Here is a 23456-nt window from a genome sequence, read left to right as displayed (position 1 = left end):
GCCACTTTGGCCAGACTACAACAATAGCATGGAACAAAAGCTGAAATCTGGAGTGGGGTAGGGAAGGGGAAAGGACAGTAGAGTTAGGGAGGGTGAGGGGGGGGGGGGTGAAAAGCACTTTCTGGCAGAGTATGCAGGTACTAGAAGATGGCAGAATAAAGCTGCCAGATGCAGCATCATGAGATTGTGGGGAATGGAGGAGGGGAATAGGGAGTGGAAAAGGAGAAGAGCAGAGGGGGAGGGGGGGGGTGATGGGGGTGATGGAACAAATGGGGTGGAAACTCTTGGGTAGAGGGTGTGGGGACAAGCAGATTATTGTAGGTGGAAGCCAGGATAATTTTGGTAGCAGAGGATGTGTTGTAAGGATAACACCCATTGGCGCAGCTCAGAAAAACTGGTGGTGGTGGAGAGGATAAAGAAAAGCCAGGATGTGAAGCAGCTATTTAAATCAAGCATGTTATGTTCAGCTGAATGTCATGATTCAGAGCGATTGACTTTGATCTTGGCCACAGTTTAACGGTGGCCATTCATTCTGGTGGGCAGCTGGCTGTTAGTCATACGATTAGAAAAGGTTGTGCAATGATTGCAGCAGAGCTGGTATATGACATGATTGTTCTCTGATGAGGTAGGATAAGCCTGTGACAGCAATTGAATAAGACGTGCTGGAGGGGTGGATTGGGCAGGTCTCGCACTTGGATCTTCCAAAGAGATATGACCACCATGGCAAGGGGCAGGAATTAGGAGAGGGATATGGATAGGTGAGGATACTGTGGAGGTTGGGGTGGTGACAGAAAACCATATTAGGAGGGATGTCCCTCATTTCAGGGTATGATGATGGATAATCAAAGCCCAGACAAAGGATGTAATTCAATTGTTCCAGAACTGGATGGTTTTGGTGATGAAGGGAGTGCTCCTTGGGAGTGGTGGAATGATTGGGGATGTGTGGGGATCAGATACAGGATGTCTACTTGCTGACTAGGGCTGGGGGTTACTGACCCTCTGTGAGAGCCTTTGCGAGACCTTCAGCATACTGTACAAGAGAGTCCTTGTCACAGAAGATACATGGTCCCTCAATGGTCAGGCTGTTTGGGAGGGATTTTTTGATGTGGAAGAGATGGCAGCCAGCATAAAGCAGATACTGCTGGTGGTTGGTGGCTTTAATGTGGAGAGAGGTTGGATGGAGTCATTAACATCAGCATCAAAGAAGGTGACTCACTGGGCTGAGGAAAATCAGCTGAAGTCCATGGGAGAGAAGGTGCTGAGGTTGTGAAAGAGTGAGGACAAGGTGTCTTTGTCCTAAGACCAGATTAAGACCATGTCATCAGTGAACCTGAACCTGACCAGGAGTTGTGGATTTTGGGAGGCTAGGAAGATGTCCTGTAGGTGGTCCATAAACAGGTTGGCGTAGGAGGTGCCATGCGGGTGCCCATGGTTCTGAGGCTGATTTGCCTGTATATCTTCTCTTTGAAGGAGAAGTAGTTATTTGCTAGGGCAAAGTTAGTAAGGTGCATGAGGACTGAGGTAGTGGGTTTGGAGTATGAAGGATGTTGGTAGAGGTAGTGTTGAGTAGTGGCAAGACCGTGGACAGGGGGGATATTGGTGTATAGGGAAGTGATGTCACCAGTGACTAATAGATGTCCATGAGGTAGAAGGGTTGCAGTGAAGGAAGTGTTTGGTACCTTTGACATGAGAGGCTAGATTTCAAGCAACTGGTTGGAGATGTCAGTCAGTGAGGGCCAAAATATTTTCAGTGGGGGCATTCAGGATGTTGGGTTTGTGGATTTCGGGGAGTGTGTAGGATGTGCATGTGCAGCCTGTTATAAGGGTGAGGAGGGAAATGGATTCAAGGAATAGGTTCTGAGAAGGGCCTAAGGCTTTATGTAGGGACTGGAGTTACATTGGACTTCTTGGATGGGATTACTCTGGCAGAGTTAATAGGTGGAGGAGTCAGAGGATTGGCAGAGGCCTCTGCAAATTCATAATGACAGTGATGGAACCTTCATCTGCAGGTAGGATGATTAGGTGAGGATCTATTTTGAGGCTGTGTATGGCTGTTGTTTCTTCTGCTGAAGGATTGGTGTTCTTAGGAAGCACCTGCAAAAGGAAGGTGAGGCCAAGTTGGAGGTAAGGATTTCCTGGAAAGTAATTAGAGGATGGTTAGATGGGAGGGGTAAGGATCATGGATGGATTGTGATATGAATTGGGAGAGGAAGGGTTCAATGTTGAGATTAAATTGGAGGGATTGGTGACAAAGAAGCATTTCCACAGCAGGGATCAGGAGATCATGAGTGTGCCTTTGACGAGTCCAATGTGGTTAAATTTGGGTGTGGGGCTAAAGATGAGGGCTTTGGATAGAAGTGAAATTTTTGTGGATCTGAGAGTTTTGGTGGAAAGATTAACAGCAGTATCCTGGGATTGTTTCAGCTCTGGATTTAGTGGAGTGATGACAGAGGGTTTAGGCAGATGTGCCAAGTTAAAAAGAGCAACTAGGCACAGTCTGAGTGCTATTAGGGATTGATGAGGAAAAACACTGTGGGTAGCAGAGAGGTTGGGTAGTGATGCTACAAGGGGGGGGGGGGGGGCAGTATAGTGTCAGCAGGCTTATGGAGGTGGTGTCATGAATGCTCTTCCAGGTGCTGGAGTGCAAGGGATTCAGTTTCAGAGATGTGATGTATGTTGTAGGGATTGTGCAGTAGCAGTATCTTGGGGAGAGAGTGAAGGTGATTTAGGTATCCCTGTGCCACAGAGGTGTGTTTTAGTGGTGCTAGGTTTGTGAGAGACAGGGACTGGTGCAATCTTAAAAAGGTGAATGTTATTGTGAAACGAGGGGTGAGATCCAGAGAAAATAATATGTATAGTTGGGCCATTTGAGGAGATGCCAGGGTATAGGTACCATTTAAGGGATGGTATGTGGAATGGGTTTTAGCCAGGGAAAAGGATACTATTCTGATCTATTGCAAAAAAAAAAAAAAGGAGCAGGTGTCCATTTTGAGATTGATGGTGTTGGGTAATAATTAATTTTGCAGTGGGAAATTTTGAGGCTGCTTGTCTGTTTGTTCTTCTTGCTCTTATCAGGAATATTTAACAATTTTTCTAGTGGCCAGGGGAGGGTCATTAGAATGCTGATGGCACTTCCTATTCTAGTGTTGCTGTCATAGGTTTGTCCTGGCCCATGAGAGGCTGGGCCACCTTTTAAAGCAGTCATGTCATATACTGGCCCTGCTGAAATCTTTGCACAGCCTTTTATACTGGTATGGTAAGTAGCAACCTACCAATCTCTTAATTGTTGTTATTCCAACTTGTTTGATTCTGCCTAACAACATTTCCTCCATCCCACAAAACTGTGATGTCTTCCCTTGTTACCATTCTCTAAGGCATTCATCTACTCACTGTCCACTCTTTCTCTTCTTCCCATGTTTTTTCGTCACCTTTGAAACTGTACACACTGTATCAATGGTCTGGCTGCGCAATGGTCTGGATGCACACAATACATGGCTATATGATCACACAGTTCTTTGGTACAGCTTCTCACGCTCCATACACTTTCCACTGATAGTTATAATTATTACTGTTGTTGTTATGGTCTTCAGTCCTGAGACTGGTTTGATGCAGCTCTCCATGCTACTCTATCCTGTGCAAGCTTTTTCATCTCCCAGTACCTACTGCAACCTACATCCTTCTGAATCTGCTTAGTGTATTCATCTCTTGGTCTCCCCCTACGATTTTTACCCTCCACGCTGCCCTCCAATACTAAATTGGTGATCCCTTGATGCCTCAGAACATGTCCTACCAACCGATCCCTTCTTCTGGTCAAGTTGTGCCACAAACTTCTCTTCTCCCCAATCCTATTCAATACTTCCTCATTAGTTATGTGATCTACCCATCTAATCTTCAGCATTCTTCTGTAGCACCACATTTCAAAAGCTTCTATTCTCTTCTTGTCCAAACTATTTATCGTCCATGTTTCACTTCCATACATGGCTACACTCCATACAAAAACTTTCAGAAATGTCTTCCTGACACTTAAATCAATACTGGATGTTAACAAATTTCTCTTCTTCAGAAACGCTTTCCTTGCCATTGCCAGCCTACATTTTATATCCTCTCTACTTCGACCATCATCAGTTATTTTGCTCCCCAAATAGCAAAACTCCTTTACTACTTTAAGTGCCTCATTTCCTAATCTAATTCCCTCAGCATCACCCGACTTAATTCGACTACATTCCATTATCCTTGTTTTGCTTTTGTTGATGTTCATCTTATATCCTCCTTTCAAGACACTGTCCATTCCATTCAACTGCTCTTCCAAGTCCTTTGCTGTCTCTGACAGAATTACAATGTCATCGGCGAACCTCAAAGTTTTTATTTCTTCTCCATGGATTTTAATACCTACTCCGAATTTTTCTTTTGTTTCCTTTACTGCTTCCTCAATATACAGATTGAACAACATCGGGGAGAGGCTACAACCCTGTCTTACTCCCTTCCCAACCACTGCTTCCCTTTCATGTCCCTCGACTCTTATAACTGCCATCTGGTTTCTGTACAAATTGTAAATAGCCTTTCGCTCCCTGTATTTTACCCCTGCCACCTTCAGAATTTGAAAGAGAGTATTCCATTCAACATTGTCAAAAGCTTTCTCTAAGTCTACAAATGCTAGAAACGTAGGTTTGCCTTTCCTTAATCTTTCTTCTACGATAAGTCGTAATGTCAGTATTGCCTCACGTGTTCCAGTGTTTCTACGGAATCCAAAGTGATCTTCCCCGAGGTTGGCCTCTACTAGTTTTTCCATTCGTCTGTAAAGAATTCATGTTAGTATTTTGCAGCTGTGACTTATTAAACTGATAGTTCGGTAATTTTCACATCTGTCAACACCTGCTTTCTTTGGGATTGGAATTATTATATTCTTCTTGAAGTCTGAGGGTATTTCGCCTGTCTCATACATCGTGCTCACCAGATGGTAGAGTTTTGTCATGACTGGCTCTCCCAAGGCCATCAGTAGTCCTAATGGAATGTTGTCTACTACCGGGGCCTTGTTTCGACTCAGGTCTTTCAGTGCTCTGTCAAACTCTTCACGCAGTATCTTATCTCCCATTTCGTCTTCATCTACATCCTCTTGCATTTCCATAATATTGTCCTCAAGTACATCGCCCTTGTATAGACCCTCTATATACTCCTTCCACCTTTCTGCTTTCCCTTCTTTGCTTAGAACTGGGTTTCCATCTGAGCTCTTGATATTCATACAAGTCGTTCTCTTATCTCCAAAGGTCTCTTTAATTTTCCTGTAGGCAGTATCTATCTTACCCCTAGTGAGATAGGCCTCTACATCCTTACATTTGTCCTCTAGCCATCCCTGCTTAGCCGTTTTGCACTTCCTGTCGATCTCATTTTTGAGACGTTTGTATTCTTTTTTGCCTGCTTCATTTAGTGCATTTTTATATTTTCTCCTTTCATCAATTAAATTCAATATTTCTTCTGTTACCCAAGGATTTCTACTAGCTCTCATCTTTTTCCCTACTTGATCCTCTGCTGCCTTCGCTACTTCGTCCCTCAAAGCTACCCATTCTTCTTCTACTGTATTTCTTTCCCCCATTCCTGTCAATTGTTCCCTTATGCTCTCCCTGAAACTCTGTACAACCTCTGGTTCTTTCAGTTTATCCAGGTCCCATCTCCTTAAAATCCCACCTTTTTGCAGTTTCTTCAGTTTTAATCTACAGGTCATAACCAATAGATTGTGGTCAGAGTCCACATCTGCCCCTGGAAATGTCTTACAATTTAAAACCTGGTTCCTAAATCTCTGTCTTACCATTATATAATCTATCTGATACCTTTTAGTATCTCCAGGGTTCTTCCATGTATACAACCTTCTTTCATGATTCTTAAACCAAGTGTTAGTTATGATTATGTTGTGCTCTGTGCAAAATTCTACCAGGCGGCTTCCTTTTTCATTTCTTAGCCCCAATCCATATTCACCTACTATGTTTCCTTCTCTCCCTTTTCCTACACTCGAATTCCAGTCCCCCATGACTATTAAATTTTCATCTCCCTTCACAATCTGAATAATTTCTTTTATTTCATCATACATTTCTTCAATTTCTTCGTCATCTGCAGAGCTAGTTGGCACCCCTCCTTTCACAATGCCCAATTATTACTATTGATCCCATTTCTTTCCTCATCCTCATGTGTTTTTGCGTGTTGTTATACAAACGAACTTGCAAAAGTCGCTCTAACCAATCTCCATTCTCTCTCTCTCTCTCTCTCTCTCTCTCTCTCTCTTCTTACCCTGACATGCACATATTCCCATACCCCACCCATTCTGTTCTTTTGCCCCACATTTTTGTATATACTTGTGAGCATTTTTATGGTTTTTCACACATTTGTGTCTATTTTTGCATGTCTGCACATATTTTTAAGTGTCCTCTTCTGTTATCCAACTACCCTTAGAAACACTTAACACCTTTATTCTCTCATTTCCATCATTTCCCATACATATGTCACATTCCTGGGATAATGGACCCTTGCTCCAGCTTTGAGCTTTCTGCAACAGTTCAGAAAAGTCTTTCTTTCCCTCAATAAAATTCAGTTCCACATCCCGTCACCTAAATATTACCTCTACAATGGCATGCCCCCAAACTGTCTAACCATAAAAATTTTTCTTTGGATCCCACCCCTCCTTTCACAATGCCCATCACCTTTTCAGATTCCACCAGGCCCTATCACTCACAAACCTGGTACTGCAGAAACACATCTCCTTGACACAAGCATCCCAGACCACCTCTGCTCCTTCCACAAGGTACTGCTACTAAGCAATCCCTACAACATGCATCATATCTCTGAAACTGAATCCCTTGCACTCCAGCACCTGGAAGAGCAATCAAGTCACCAACTCCATAAGTTACCCAACCTGCTCGCACCCTAAAAATACTGCCTTGCAGCACCTGCATAAGTTACCGAACCTGCTCGTACCCTAATACTGCCTTGCAGCACACTATCCAACCCCTGTGCTACTCATTGCATTCCTCCTTGTCAACCCCTCACCGCACTCAGACCCTGCCTAACTACCATTTTCAACTTACCACAGCTCCCTGAACTCTCTTCCAACACTCCACTAAATCCAAAGCCAAAAAAATTCTGGATCACTGCTGTTAAGCTTTCCACCAAAATCCTCAGACCCATAGAAGTTTCAGTTCTATCAAAAGGTCTCACCTTTAGCCCTATACCCAAATTTAACCATGTTCGACTGGTCAAAGTCCTACTCCCCTCCCAATCCTTGAAATGGAAACACTTCTCTGCCACCAACCCATCCATCCACAGCTAGCCTAATCCCAGCACTGAACCATGCCTCTCCCAGTTCATACTACTATCCAACTGCTGATCTCTCCCATTCCATATAACCACCCCTTGGTCACCTTCCAGGAAATCCTCACCTTTCACAATGACCTTCACCTTTTCAGATTCCACCAGACCCTATCTGACCACTCATTGGTCACCTTCCAGGAAATCCTCACCTTTCACATTGACCTTAATCTTTTCAGATTCCACCAGGCCCTATCACTCACAGACCTGGTACTGTGAAACACATTTCCTTGCCACAAGCATACCAGACCACCTCTGCACCTCACCACCCTACCGCACATCCGTCCTAACAACATCAACCTTTCAGTAGAAGAAAGGACGGCAACAGACAGCTTCAAAATAGATCCTCACCCAATCATCCTACCTGCAGATCAAGGTTCAATAATTGTAATTACGAATCACAGTGAATACATTGTGAAAGGCCTCTGCCATTTCTCTGACTCCACCACCTATAAACTCTGACAGAGTGATCCCATCCCAGAAGTCCAACATAACCTCTAGTCCCTGCATAATGGCTTAGGCACTTCTCAGAACCTCTTCATTGAATCCATTTCCCTCTTCATATATGCTGCACACACACAATCTACATGCTCCCCAAAATCCACAAACTAAACATCCTGAATGCCCCCACTGAAAGTATTTCGGCCCTCATTCACTAAAATCTCTAACCAAATGCTTGAAATCTAGCCTCCCACATCAGAGATACCGAACACTTCTTTTACCTACCCTCCACCACCACAACCCCTCTACCTCCGGGATCTCTACTTGTCACTGGTGACGCCACTTCTCTATACACCAACATCCCCGTGGTCCATGGTCTTGCTGCTACTTAACACTACCTTCCCAAAGTCCTTCATACTCCAAACCCACTACTTCCGTACTCATGCACCTAACAAACAAATACTTCTCCTTCGAAGAGAAGATATACAAAAAAGTCAGTGGCAGAGCTGTGGGCTCTTGCATGGCACTCTCCTATGCCAACCTGTTTATGGGACATACAGGACATCTTCCCAGTCTCCCAAAACACCCAACTCCAGGTCTGGTTCAGGTACATTGATGATATATTCTTGATCTGGATTCAGAATGAAGATACCCTATTGCCATTCCTTCACAAAATCAAGTCCTTCTCTCCTGTACACTTCACATAGTTCTCCTCAACCTAGTGAGCCCCTTCCTCAATGTTGACTTCCACCTCTCTGATGGCCCCAGCCACACCTCTGTCCACATTAAACCCGTAAACAACCAACAGTTCCTGCATTTTGACAGCTGTCATACCTTCTAAACCATAAAATACTTCCCATACAGTGTGACAACGTGGGGCCAGCATACCTGCTCTGACAACAACTCCCTTGCTGGAGATATCAGAAAGGCTCTCACAGACAGGTAATATCCCCAGATGTAGTCCACAAACAGATTTCCCATGCCTCTTTTCCATGTACCACTGCATCCAAATACTTCTAAGGTACCTTCTACAAAGTCATGTCCCATCCATCATTGAATACCACCCCAGACTGGAGCAACTGAACCACATCATTCATCAGGGGTTTGATTATCCATCATCATGCCCTGAAATGAGCTACATCCTACCAAAGATTCATGCCACCTCTTCTATCTCTTGTATCTGTGGTATCTCATTGTCCACCCAACTCCCACAACATCCTAGTCCAGCTCTGAAACTGACCCCCTTGCTCTCCAGCACCTTGAAGAGCAGCTCCAGATACCAGTTCCATAAGCCATCCAACCTGCTGACATCCTACTGTCACTTTGTGGCTCCACTATCCAAACCACATTCTACTCACAATGTTCCTCCTTGACAATCCCTTATAGCACCCAAATCCTGCCTGTCTGATCTTTGCAACTTGCCATATCACCCAAAACTCCTTACCAACACTGCATTAAAACCAGAGCTGAAACAATCCTGGAACTCTGTTGTTAATCTTTCCTCAACCACACAAAAGTTTCAGTCCCATCCAAAGGCCTCACATTTAGACAACACCAAATTTAACCATGCTGTACTTATCAAAAGCATACTCTCCTTCCCCTGATCTCTATAATGTAAACACTTTTTTGCCGTCAGTCCTTCCAACCAATGGGTGTGGTTGAAGGATTAGAGGTATGTGAGGATATGATGCAGAACATGTTTGCAGACTAGATTTGGAGGATAGTGCCTGTCTGTAAGGCTGTAGTAAGATGTTTACCTTACTTGACAAGGGACTGATCACCACAACAGATGCACAGCCGACAGTTGGCCAGATTGCTTAGGAGAGATTTTTAGAGTGAAAGTGGTGGCAGCAATGAAAATGAGAATACAATTGATAATTGATGGGTTTAATGTGGATGAAGATTTTATGAAGCCTTAGGAGAGAGGGAATTAACATCCAAAAAGGGGCACACAATGAGCTGAGGAGGACTGGGTGAAGCAAACAGGTAATAAGGTGTTGAGTTTGTGGGTGAATGGGTGTAGTGTGTCTTGGAACTGGATCTAGATCATAAAGATATCATCACTCTGAATGTCACAAAAGGTTTGAATATTGGATGGATAAGAATGTTTACTGTTGATTGTCATAAACAGGCTGGCATGTGAGTGTACCATGTGCTGTCCCATTGAGGGAGATGTAGCTGCAGAGGGTGCACATTTATATGGAAACACCAAAAATGCAACATATTACCATGCCTAATATGGTGTAGGAAAACCACTGATATTCAGAACAGCCTCCAGACAGCTTGGAATGGATAAACAGATGTGCTGAATGGTTTTCAAGGGAATCTTACACCATTCTTCCTGGAAAAGAGTGGTAAGCTCAGATAACGATGATAGAGGTGGATAGTGATCATGCATCCTTCTCACCAAAGCAGACCAGAAAGGCTGAATAATACTTAGGTCTGGTCACTATGGTGGCCAAGGGATATGTAACAAACCATCCTCTTGCTCAAAAAACCAGCCCCTGATGATATGAGCTATATGTACAGGGACCCTGTCACCTTCGAACACAGTATCAACACTGGGGAACAAACATTGTACCATGGGATGGATGTGATCAGCCAAAATGGTCACATAGTCCTTGGCAGTAATGTGATCTTGCAAAGGAGCCATGGTACCATAATATGGCTACTCCAATCATCACTGAACCTCCACCAAGTCTCAGTCTTAGGACATAAACTGGGCAAGAAGTTGGAAACAGTGTGCATCAAGACTTATTTGACTAAATAACTTCTTTTTTCTGTTCTTTAGTCAAGGTTTTAGGCTTCGGCACCATGTTTTCCTTCTCTGAGCATTTGCATCACTGATGTGTGATTTTGAATTTCAGCTCACCATGAAATTCCCAGCTCATGGAGCTCCCTTCATGTTGTTTTGTTTGTGAGTGTCACGTTCAGTTCTGCTGTGGCTTTTGCAGCTATCATCTTCTTATTTCTCATCACTATCCTCTTCATTGACCACCTGTCACATCAGTCAACACACATTTTCATCCATGTTGTGACTTAATGGATGATGTTTTACTGCTTTCCCTGTAAGTATTATAAATCTTCAGTTTGGTGCCTCATGAAACACCGAACATTTCTGCAACCTTGGTCATGAAAGAACCCACCTTATGAGCACCATAACCTTGCCCAGGTTAAGAGTTACTTAGTTACAACATAATGCACTCAAAAACTACAAAGAACACTGTCCTGACTATGACCAACACTTACAATGTATTGAGGACATCGTACAGGTGCCACCTATGGTCAAATACAACAGTGCAACCTGTAGGTTTGGCTAGCATCTGCATTTACTCTCAAGCGCGCATTTCTCACATTGTTTCCATGTTTTTGTCCAACCTCAGTATGTGTCAGATTCAATTTTTTGGGTGTATAAATAATGAGGTTTGGAGTCAGAAGTACTTTGTGAGATGTAGTGTTCAACAGGACAAAGGCCATGAGCATGAGTGATGTCGATGTTTGAGTCAACAATGATGAGCAGGATTCTACATTGGAAAGGGGGGGGGGGGATGTTGAAAGACAATGAAAGAAGTAATGTATGTCCTTAATATGAGAGGCTAAGCTGCAGGTTATCTTCTTATTCAAATGCATCTGACACAGTCTGTCTCTACATTCAGGCTTTAGCGCTCAGAGGATGTGATCAACCAGGACTACATAGCAATGCATGTGTGCAGAGGGAAACATTCCACGTGGGAAAAATTATATATAAAAAAACAAAGATGAGGTGACTTACCGAACGAAAGCGCTGGCAGGTCGATAGACACACAAACAAACACAAACATACACACAAAGTTCAAGCTTTCGCAACAAACTGTTGCCTCATCAGGAAAGAGGGAAGGAGAGGGAAAGACGAAAGGATGTCGGTTTTAAGGGAGAGGGTAAGGAGTCATTCCAATCCCGGGAGCCGAAAGACTTACCTTAGGGGGAAAAAAAAGGACAGGTATACACTCGTGCACACACACACAGATCCATCTGCACATATACACACACACAAGCAGACATATGTAAAGGCAAAGAGTTTGGGCAGAGATGTCAGTCGAGGCGGAAGTACAGAGGCAGAGATGTTGTTGAATGACACGTGAGGTATGAGCGGCGGCAACTTGAAATTAGCAGATGTTGAGGCCTGGTGGGTAATGGGAAGAGAGGATATATTGAAGGGCAAGTTCCCATCTCCGGAGTTCTGATAGGTTGGTGTTAGTGGGAAGTATCCAGATAACCCGGATGGTGTAACGCTGTGCCAAGTTGTGCTGGCCGTGCACCAAGGCATGTTTAGCCACAGGGTGATCCTCATTACCAACAAACACTGTCTGCCTGTGTCCATTCATGCGAATGGACAGTTTGTTGCTGATCATTCCCACATAGAAAGCGTCACAGTGTAAGCAGGTCAGTTGGTAAACCACGTGGGTGCTTTCACACGTGGCTCTGCCTTTGATCGTGTACACCTTCCGGGTTACAGGACTGGAGTAGGTGGTGGTGGGAGGGTGCATGGGACAGGTTTTACACCGGGGGCGGTTACAAGGGTAGGAGCCAGAGGGTAGGGAAGGTGGTTTGGGGATTTCATAGGGATGAACCAAGAGGTTACGAAGGTTAGGTGGATGGTGGAAAGACACTCTTGGTGGAGTGGGGAGGATTTCATGAAGGATGGATCTCATTTCAGGGCAGGATTTGAGGAAGTTGTATCCCTGCTGGAGAGCCACATTCAGAGTCTGATCCAGTCCCGGAAAGTATCCTGTCACAAGTGGGGCACTTTTGGGATTCTTCTGTGGAAGGTTCTGGGTTTGAGAGGATGAGGAAGTGGCTCTGGTTATTTGCTTCTGTACCAGGCCAGGAGGGTAGTTGCGGGATGTGAAATCTGTTTTCAGGTTGTTGGTGTAATGGTTCAGGGATTCAAGACTGGAGCAGATTCGTTTGCCACGAAGACCTAGGCTGTAGGGAAGGGACCATTTGATATGGAATGGGTGGCAGCTGTTATAATGGAGGTACTGTTGCTTGTTGGTGGGTTTGATGTGGACGGATGTGTGAAGCTGGCCATTGGACAGATGGAGGTCAATGTCGAGGAAAGTGGCATGGGAATTGGAGTAGGACCAGGTGAATCTGATGGGACCAAAGGAGTTGAGGTTGGAGAGGAAATTCTGGAGTTCTTCTTCACTGTGAGTCCAGATCATGAAGATGTTATCAACAAATCTGTACCAAACTTTGGGTTGGCAGGCCTGGGTAACCAAGAAGGCTTCCTCTAAGCAACCCATAAATAGGTTGGTGTACAAGGGGGCCATCCTAGTACCCATGGCTGTTCCCTTTAATTGTTGGTATGTGTGGCCTTCGAAAGTGAAGAAGTTGTGAGTCAGGATGAATCTGGCTAAGGTATAATAAATTGTAGCAGCACCCACTCCTCATTTACTACAAATAATTCTATTAATTGTCCAGCTGCTGTGCCTCTACTTAGGCAACAAAAACCAGCAACCAAAAAATTCTTTTGGTAAAAAATCACCTCAAGTAACATCACCAAATTTATAAATAAACTTAAAAACTCAAAACCAGAGGATTACTATGGAGTTAGTAACAGTATGATTACATACATAGCCTTTGCAATCATGATGCTACTAACATATCTGGCAAATCATACTCTGGATGAACGTGTTTTCTCCGAATGTCTGAAGATGACAGTTACACTCCCAATTTATAAGAAAGGTGAACAAAAAATCCCAAACAATTATAGGCCCATATCACTAGTTCCTATTATATGAAAAGTCATAGAAAACAGTACACACATGTTTGTTTACAATTGTTTTGAAATCAATAAATTCTGAGTAATAGACAGTTTGGCTTTCGGTGTCATCTATCAAGAACAAAAGCAATTGAGTGTCTCCTCAGTGCCATATATGAAGGATTTGAGAACAAGGAACTAATCTGTGCAACACTGTTAAATTTAAGTAAAGCCTTTGACTCTGTCACACATGACATAATGATAAAAAAAGGTAGAACATTGTGGTCTTGTAGGTAAGCCAATTGCAACTATTTGAGTCATACTTAAGCAATGGGATACATTAGTAAAGGTGAACAACCTAGTTCAACACCCTTGAAAATAAAGACAGGAATCCCACAAGGATCAATGACTTCCCAAATTATGTCATGTGAGAATGTAATGCATGCTGATGATATAACTCTGATTACAGATGGAGAAGATCAGCAATATGTCTTGCAATGCAACAAAACAGTAACTGAAATGATGAGCAGTGACTGGTGCATGGACAATCTTATATCTATAAATACACAAGAGTGTTAAATTATTGAGATTGCATTTAGATAAAAAATTCACATGGGATATGCATACAAATTATTGATGTGGCAAACATGCTAATATACTCTTCCTACTGCACAAACTGAGACACATTATAAATTTATTAATTTCTGCATACTTTGCTTTCTTTCAATCACAGCTGCAGTATGGTGTACCACCTTCAAATTATTGATGTGGCAAACATGCTAATATACTCTTCCTACTGCACAAACTGAGACACATTATTAGTAAAAATTTATTAATTTCTGCATACTTTGCTTTCTTTCAATCACAGCTGCAGTATGGAGTACCACCTTCAAATGGCAGAAGAAGGCAGTCAGATGTACATTAAGTCTAGCACCAAGACAAAACTGCAGAAAAAGATACTATCTGGTATGTATATCTACAACTGTTCAACATATGCTAAAGAAAATGTAACCAATTTTAACTTCATATCCCAAGTCCATGCCCATAATACCCAAAATAATAGCAACCTGGATCTTCCATACTTAAAACTGACATTAACACATAAGAGCTGTAAGTACTTATGTATGAAATTCTATAATAAACTCCCAAAGACAGTGAGAGATTCACCAATGAATAATTTTAAGCATTCCATAGAAGTGTGGTTCAAATGTATGCCAAACTACTCAATTGTTGAGTTTCTAAACAATGACACATATGAGATATGCAGTAAGCAGCCAGTAACTACATTATGAAGTATGCCTATAGGTGTGTGACAGTAATGTATAAGCATTCACAGTTTTTTTCTACATAGTACTTAAATTAAAATATAATTATATGTACCACTGTCAAATACTATGTGATAAATATAATGTATTACTGCTGTATAATACCACAGTATGTTTGATTATTTTACCATCACCAGCATATGTATTTATGTGTCTCATGCATGAATATTTGTGTAATTATAATTTATTTTTTATGTATTCAATGTGCTGACAAAGCCAATTGCATGGAACACATACCAAAAGACAAATAAAGATTCTATTCTACTGCATTTTATTCCTTTTGACCACTCAACATCTCAACTATATGATGAGTGATTACCTTTACTCCTTCCATTATTGATGTGTTTGTTAGTTGTGTTCTGATTCCAGTAAAGCAGTTGTGGCGTAGAGTGCCGTAAATATCGATATTTGTTCTGTGCATAAGTGTGCTATCTTTGAGGAGAGGGCTTTGGGCAGGACGTTGGACGCTAACGACAGTTAGCCTCCGGACTTGTATCTGTGTAGAAGCTAAGTGTGAATAAATCTGTATCTGAGAGAATTCTAGTTGTTTACCTACAACTATTCTATATTCCCTCACTGGTGACCCCGTTTTTTGTGTAATACGCGTCCGAGTTACCGCCCGAAGGTTATTTACGTGCCCACCACGTCGGGTTTCTCTGCGATCGTGAGGGCCTTTGTTCAGCTCCAGACAATGGCCTTTCAGCATTCACCGCTGCCCGGATTCCAGCAACATCTCTCCAGCACTCCTGCCGTCGTAGTGGACATGCCGCAAGACTCTTCAGAATCCTTCAGCCAGAACATGCAGTGGAATTCATCGAGTGCCGCCTGTTTCTTCCAACCGCCAACGGTCGTGGACTCTGGCTTTGTTAGCCTAGACCTTCACATGTGTTCTCCACAGAGTGTTGGTCAGAACATTCCTACTCCTGTGTTGAATGCACAATTCAATACAGTTCGTGGTGTCGAGCGAGGTTTTGCTACTTTGGAAAATCCAGTAGTAAATTCAAACTCGAATCAGTTCCCACCACGTGTGTATCCTTCCGTGTCGGCTAGTCAACAGGTGTTCAATGCTCGCCAAACAGCAAATATCACACTGAGTGTGCATCCTAGTGGACGTGTGTGGGATCCTTGTGTTGCTTCTAAGCAAGTCAACAATTCTGTGCTGGACAGTAATTACTCCGACATCTACAACCAGCCCCACCACTCGCAGTCGAGTGAATACTGTGTGCATAACAGACATTCACCGGCGTACTTAAGCACTTGTGGCTTCTCTCCGAGCTACCACATCAATGAGAATGCACATTTTGACTATGATCCTCACACCGTTCGAGCGTCCGTCGCTTCTCAGCCGCCCCTCCGGCGTCAAGTGAATTTCACGATTCCCGCATTACGGGACGCCAATAATTCGGACTCGCTATCTTCTGCATGCTCTACTTCCGTCTGAAGTAATAGGCACACCTCCGCAGTGACTGCAGTGCCGAATCTGCCGAAATTACCAGACTTCAAACCTGCTCACCCGGAGTTCTGGTTTAACCTGGTTGAGCAAACATTCAATGTCTGTGCTTTGGACGATGACACACGCTTCACCTGCCTCATGAACCATCTTCACGACCGCGGCGATTTAATTTACGATCTGGTCAAAGCACCCCCCATAGCAGGGAAGTATGCTGTGGCGAAACAGACGATACTGGAGCGCGTCTCAAACACCAGGAGAGAAAATGTGCGACAGCTCATCTACGAAGAGCGTCTCGGCGACAGGTCTCCGTCCCAGCTGTGGCGGTGCATCCATCTTCTCGTCAATGAGCAAGTTATGCCTGATGACACACTCACAGAAATCTGGACTGAAAAGCTGCCTTTGCCTGTCCAGACTGCAATCTCTGCGTATGAAGATAGGCCAGTAAATGAACGTTTATGCGCCTCCGACAGAGCATACTCCGCCAGGCAACGTGAGCTCCGTGCACTGCATTGTGGACGTGACAGCACTAAGACGCTTTCTGACGCCACGCCCTTGTCTGGTGCTGCTAATAACAAGTTTGTTAAACTAGCCACCCTGCCTGCACCTTCAACTCCCCACAACGACAGTGCATCGGCCTCTGTGGAAGACTCTGGGGCACATACTCCGTCACCTAGCAACTACCCACAGGAGCACAGGCCCGCCCAACCTTACTGTTTCTTCCATGCGAGATTCGGGGAGCGAGTTCGCAAATGCCAGTCACCGTGTTCTTACCCAAACTCCAACCGCAGGTCGGCTACGGTGCCACCTCCTGCGATGTAAACAATGGGCACCATCCCACGTTGCACTCTGTTTCGGACAATAAAAGTAAGTGTGGTCGAGTCTATGTTCACGATTTACGATCAGGTGTATGTTTTCTGGTAGACACTGGCGCAGACGTCTCTTTGCTGCCGGTTCGCCTAGCAACCAATAAAGTGCAACCACACAAAACAGTACTTTGTGCAGTGAACTTGTCTACCCTACAGTGTTCGGGTTCCACTTTGTATACTGTGTTTTACCCCTCCCTTAACAAACATATTCCTTTCGCTTCACCGAGTGACAGTTCGGCTAACACCAAACTTGTGTGCTGTGCTAAGAAGTGTGTAAACCTATCCTTGGAGCTGCAGTCTTGGACAAACAAGTGGCTAGTGGAGTGCGCAAGTCTTCGAAGTTGCGGATGGAACGTACGGAAATGCTGCTGCATCTCCGCGACATACACCACGAGTCGGCCTCCACACAACAATGCCTCGCAGCACTACAAGCAGATGACTCGTCGGCTACAGAGAAGGTCAGTCCATGCCAATCTAGTGTTCCCGTGCCCGCGCACGTTAACGACAATGCTGTGAACTCTGTAAACTGTGTCAGCAGCCCCTTTCGTAATGATAGTGTATGCCCGAGTGCTCATGCTCCTAGCGTTCCGAATGGACAATTAACTTACCAAGCTCGTGGCAATGAACTACGGCCATCTGCTGTCCGGCCATGCCCACTCGTGCCTACAGCCCTCGTAGCGGCACGGCCTGCTACCAAGAACCAGTGTACCAACCTCGCCCATGTTAACACGTGTGTGGCCTTTACGCAGCCTACGAGCGGGTGGCACACCTGTACTTCTGTGCCCTCAGCGCCACAGCTTGGCCCGTCCGCCACTGCCTGCTCCACTTCACGGACATCTGACTGTTGTGCCGCACCATGTATTGCAGTGGTCAATAATGGCACAGTTCATTGGTTACGTCTAACCGATGGGCCGCCCATATCGCAATGCCCACGCCGCCTCAAGCCGGAATTTATGAAAATTGCAAAAGAACAATTGGATGATCTGTTACAAAAGGGAATAATTGAACCTTCTTCCGGTTGCTGGGCTAGTCCTATCCTGTTTGACCAAAAGGAAGACGGTACTTGGCGTATGGTCGGAGACTATAGGCGCTTAAATGCCCGCACCATCATTGATAAATATCAGGTCCCACACATTGCAGACTTCAATCATGCACTCGCAGGTGCAAAGTACTTCTCTGTTTTGGACTGTAAGCATGCATTTCATCAGATTCCTATGGCTCCGGAGGATATTGAAAAGACTGCCATAACCTTTCCCTTTGGGCTGTTCCAATACAAATTTATGCCGTTTGGGTTGAAAAATGCACCCCAAACGTGGCAGCATTTCATCAATCAAACTTTATCCCATCTAGACTTTTGTTTCATATATATAGATGACATGTTGGTTTTTGCTTCTACTTTAGAACAGAGTGAGGAGCGTGTTCAAGTCGTGACAGATATTTTAGCAGCCGCTGGTATTGAACTGAACAATAAAAAGACTCAATTGCACCAGTCATCCGTCACATTCCTAAGTTATGTTGTGTCATCAGACTGTCTGACACCACCACAGGACAAGATCAAGCCTGTTCTCGAGATGCTACACCCTCAGACCTATAGGGAATTACCCAGGTTCATCGGAACAGTTAATTATTACTGGAAACATTTGCCAGCTGCTTCTGCGGTGCAGGCTCCTCTCACAGATGCTCTCGCTGGCCCACAAATTTCTGGCACCCGCCAGGTACCATGGACACCAGACATCGACAAGGCATTTAACGAACTCAAACAGCTGTTGGCCTCCGCCGTCACTATTGCTCACCCACGGGCGGATGCCACAATGTTTATCACTACTGACACTAGTGACAATGCTATCAGCGCAGTACTGAGTCAGACATACAACGATGTTACGAGCCCCCTGCAGTTTTTCTCAAAAAAGCTAAACAACGCGCAGAAGAAATACTCAGCATTCGACAGAGAATTACTTGCAGTTTACGAGGCCATAAGACACTTCAGAACTGATGTTGAGGGATGAGATTTCGATGTGCTCACTGATCGCAAGCCGTTGGTTCCTGCCATAAAAAATCCTGCGGCTGATCCGCCCCCACAACGCTTTCGTCACATCGATTACATCTTGCAATTTACAAATGACATTCGTTACATCTGAGAAGCAGACAATGTGGTCGCTGATTTTCTCTCATGTGTTGGTGCTGTCAAAACCTTAATTGACTTAACGGACCTACCTCGGTTGCAATCGGCAGACCCCCATACCATGCAGTTAATTTCAGACCACAGCTCCTCTCTCCAACCGGTACGCTCTACTTTCCCTGGCATATCTGACTTAGTGTGGTGTGATGAATCAACTGGTATGTTGTGGCCATTCATTCCTAAGCCCCTTCAATGCCAGGTCTTTGACAAACTACACACATTAGCACACCCCGGTGTCAAAGCTTCCACCCGTCTGGTAGCTGAACGGTTTGTCTGGAGAGACATGCACCGTGACTGTCAGTCTTGGGCAAGGGCATGCATGGTGTGTCAACAGAACAAAGTTTCCAGGCACACTTTTCCACCCTTTGGCTGTTTTACCCAACCGCCAGGCCGGTTTCACCATGTTCATGTCGACCTCGTAGGTCCTTTGCTGCCCTCCGAGGGTTTCCATTACTTGTTTACAGCTATTGACAGGATGACTCGGTGGGCTGAGGCTGTGCCTATTCTGAACATTACCTCTAAGACAGTAAGTCGAGCATTCTTAGATTTGTGGATCTCTAGATTTGGCTCACCTGTTTACCTCACCACTGACCAGGGGCGACAATTGGAGTCTTCAGTTTTCTCTGATTATGTAAAATGTGTGGTATTGTCAAAATTCATACTTCTGCATACCACGCCCAAAGCAATGGGCTTGTCGAGCGATGGCATCACACCTTAAAGTCTGCCCTGCATTGCCATGACTCACTATGGACAGAGGCACTGCCCTTCGTGCTTCTTGGCCTTCGTGCGACTTTCAAGGAAGGCCTCAAGGGTTCTGTAGCCGAGTTTGTGTATGGCCAACCTCTGGTTTTGCCTGGAGAATTAGTCACTCCGACCCCACTTCCACGGCCCTCTGAACTCCCTTCATTTCTCGAGCAGGTGCACTTGCACTACAGCAGAATTCAGCCGCCACCTCCGGCTGCTCATACACCTCCGCATGTGTATGTACCGTGCACGCTAGACTCTTGCGAGTACGTGTTTCTCAGAGACGACTCAGTCAAAGCCTTGCTTCAGTCGCCCTACACAGGTCCTTACAAGGTCGTCAAATGCTCTGAGAATAACATGGATCTCCTCAAAAAAGACTCTGTAACCACGGTCTCACTCAACCGAGTGAAACCAGCTTTCATTGAGCCTCAGGTGAACCCTCTGATTCTGCCCCTATTTCCCCCACTCCTGCTTCGAGCGGCCATCCATCTTCCCACACCGTGCATTCGGGTACTGATTCTCCACAGCGTGCTTCTCTGCCAAGCACTGCTCCTTCTCCGCGTTCATCTAATTCGAGTGGCCAATCTTTTTGGGGCTTCACTCCTCACAGCCCTCACAGTCGAACTGCCAACCACTCGGATTCTACCATTGTGTTACCATCTTCGTGTGACAGCTCTTTGTCATGCCGTTCAACCCACACTGGCTCCTCGTTGCCTTCGGTCACGCTCCCTCGTCTGTCAGCTGATCGCTCGAGGTTGTCTCCTGTGCAGTCCAGTGCACCTGCCACCCCCCTCTTAGCAGATGCTCCCCCCTGCCATGGCTTTCCCACACCTCCCTGCCTCCCTATCATTGCTCGTACAGGTGCCATCCAAGAATTCACAACACATGTGCACCCTGATGACATACATAAATTATCTGTTGTCGTAGATGGCGATACGGTGTGTGTGGTACTCGCGAGTGACAATATTGAGGGAGGAAGTGCAGAATCTCGTGTGGTGCGCCGCTTTAAATTGAGCAGAAGTGCTGTGTGTGGCAATTTGCGTGCCTTTGTTAGGCCTTCTGGCAAGGTGATTCTCCCCCTGCTGGCTGACGAAGTGCTAACCTCCACTCCAGGACGGGACGTCATCTTCAGCCGCCGGCGTCGCTTGCTGACTTCATGGTCAACGTACCAGGTTTCACCCCCCGGTCTCCTACCAGTCAACTGCTTCCGCCTGACGCAGAAGAACTGTACGTTACCTTCCTAACACCCCCCCCCCCCCCCCCAATTCACAGGGACGTACTCCATGCTGTGCGGCGGGAGCTATGTGGTGTAGAGCGCCATAAATATCAATATTTGTTCTGTGCGTAAGTGTGCTATCTTTAAGGAGAGGGCTTTGGGCAGGATGTTGGACGCTAACGGCAGTTAGCCTCCGGACTTGTATCTGTGTAGAAGCTAAGTGTGAATAAATCTGTATCTGAGAGAATTCTAGTTGTTTACCCACAACTATTCTATATTCCCTCACAGTTATATTACAATTATTTTCATAATAAAGAATAATAAGCATCATTTCAAGTTCACTATCTCTCTTACTGAAAAAAAAAAGAATCATTATTATATGAACTGCAGCAATATGGCAGAGAAAATAGGAAAGATGAATTAGAACCTTCTGTAAGAGTGAAAATGCTTTACAACCTAATAATTAATTTGGCCAATGAATAAATTAGCCATTTTAATGTAATATAATCAGGTGGATAACCATATCAGTGATGAGTAGCTTCTGTTGTTTCATAACATGAAGCATAAGTTTATTTTATCTTTATTTGGTTGTGACTAAAGGAAATTATTTCTTTGAGAATTCAACTGTACACTAATATTTTTTGGGGATATTTTACTATGTGAGATATAAATTTCTTTACCTCCTGGGTAAAGGAGTGCTGTAGCATCAAGATACGCTATGAAATGAAAATTTTGTTCAGGAGATTTGCTTTTTGATTTTGAAGTGGCACTAGCTTTTGCAGAACCTGATATTTCTATTGGCCAACATTTGTACCTGGAATGAACAAACAAGTTAAGTATTTATTGGCAAGAATATTTAATGAAAAAGCATTCAAATAACAGAAAGTCTATGATAGGAACAATAAAAAATTAGGAAAGGCAACCTTCACTTACAGCTGATTGAGACACGTTACATATAGAAATATGTAGCAGCATAAAAGTATCTGTCAGGCTACTACTCTTTTTTAAGCACATGCTCTCATATATACAACTAGAGCTAACATATTAATGAAAATAATCGATTTTTATTTTAAAATATAATATAATTGAATGGATAAAAAAATCTACTCACCAGGAGACACACACATAAAATTTGTGGAAATGTACAAGCTTTTGAAACAATTGGCTCCTTCTTTTAGCAAAAGTATTAAAGAGAAAGGAAGAGGGTTGAAGGAAACAGACTGGTGATGTTTAGGAAATGGGGAAAGTTATAGAACACTTGCCAAGAAACTTGGGTCATGGAAGATTTACCAGATGGGATGAGAAGAAAGGAGTCATTGTTGAGGATAAGAATTGAAAGCATGAGAGCTCAACAGTGGAAGATAGAGTAACAAGCAAGACAGAGATTACTGACAAGACATTATACAAGAGTTAATAAGACCAGAAAGGTAGATATATTGCAAAGGGACTGAAGAAAAGAAATAGTTACTGAAGTGAAACGTTGAGACCAAAGAAATTTACATAAATTTAGACCAGGTGGAAGGCAAGAGCCAAGGACATGTTATAATACTAGTTCTCACCTGTTGAGTTCTGAGTAACTGGTGTTAGAGCAGAGAATCCAGACAGCATGTGTGGTGAAGCGGACACTGAGGTCATGACTGTCATGCCACAGAGAATGCTTTGCAACAGGATATTGTGTGTTTCCATTATACATCCTCTGTCTATGGCTTTTGATCCTAACTGATAACTTGATGCTCATCATACTAATATAGGAGGCAGACCAGTGTTTATGTCACAGCTGTTATATAACATGTGTCAATTCACAGTGGCTTTGCCTTTGTTAGTATATGTTTGGCCAGTTACAGAGCTGCTTTAGGTTGTGGTAAGAGGATGCATCTTGCAGCAGGGATGATCACAGGGTCAGGAGCCATAAAGTAGGGAAATGGATGCTGGAAGAGCATAGGGTCTGATCAGGATATTGTGGTGATTAGGGGGGTGGAGGGAGGGGGGCGGGACAGGGACACAAAAGGCTATTCTAGGTATGATGGGCAAACAAAAAGTCAGAGAGAATGGGCCTCATTTCAAGGCATGATTTTAGGAACTCATAGCCTTGTCAAAGTAGCTGATTAATACGTTCAAGTCCAGGGAAGTCCAGGG

The 23456-nt window shown here is 44.2% G+C and overlaps 1 protein-coding gene across 1 annotated transcript in view; it reads right to left on the bottom strand.

Annotated features, from left to right (window-relative positions):
* The window catches only part of LOC126416484 (cilia- and flagella-associated protein 70-like), a 282811-nt gene that overhangs the window by 244291 nt on the left and 15064 nt on the right, over positions 1-23456 (bottom strand). The window contains exon 2 of the mRNA XM_050084221.1: positions 22001-22134. Within this exon, the coding sequence (XP_049940178.1) occupies positions 22001-22134 (134 nt within the window). The remainder of the gene's footprint in view (positions 1-22000; positions 22135-23456) is intronic.

The sequence above is a fragment of the Schistocerca serialis genome, chromosome 8 (genome assembly GCF_023864345.2).
Source record: "Schistocerca serialis cubense isolate TAMUIC-IGC-003099 chromosome 8, iqSchSeri2.2, whole genome shotgun sequence".
In the NCBI taxonomy this organism is placed as follows: domain Eukaryota; kingdom Metazoa; phylum Arthropoda; class Insecta; order Orthoptera; family Acrididae; genus Schistocerca; species Schistocerca serialis.
This window is presented reverse-complemented; position numbering and strand designations above follow the sequence as displayed.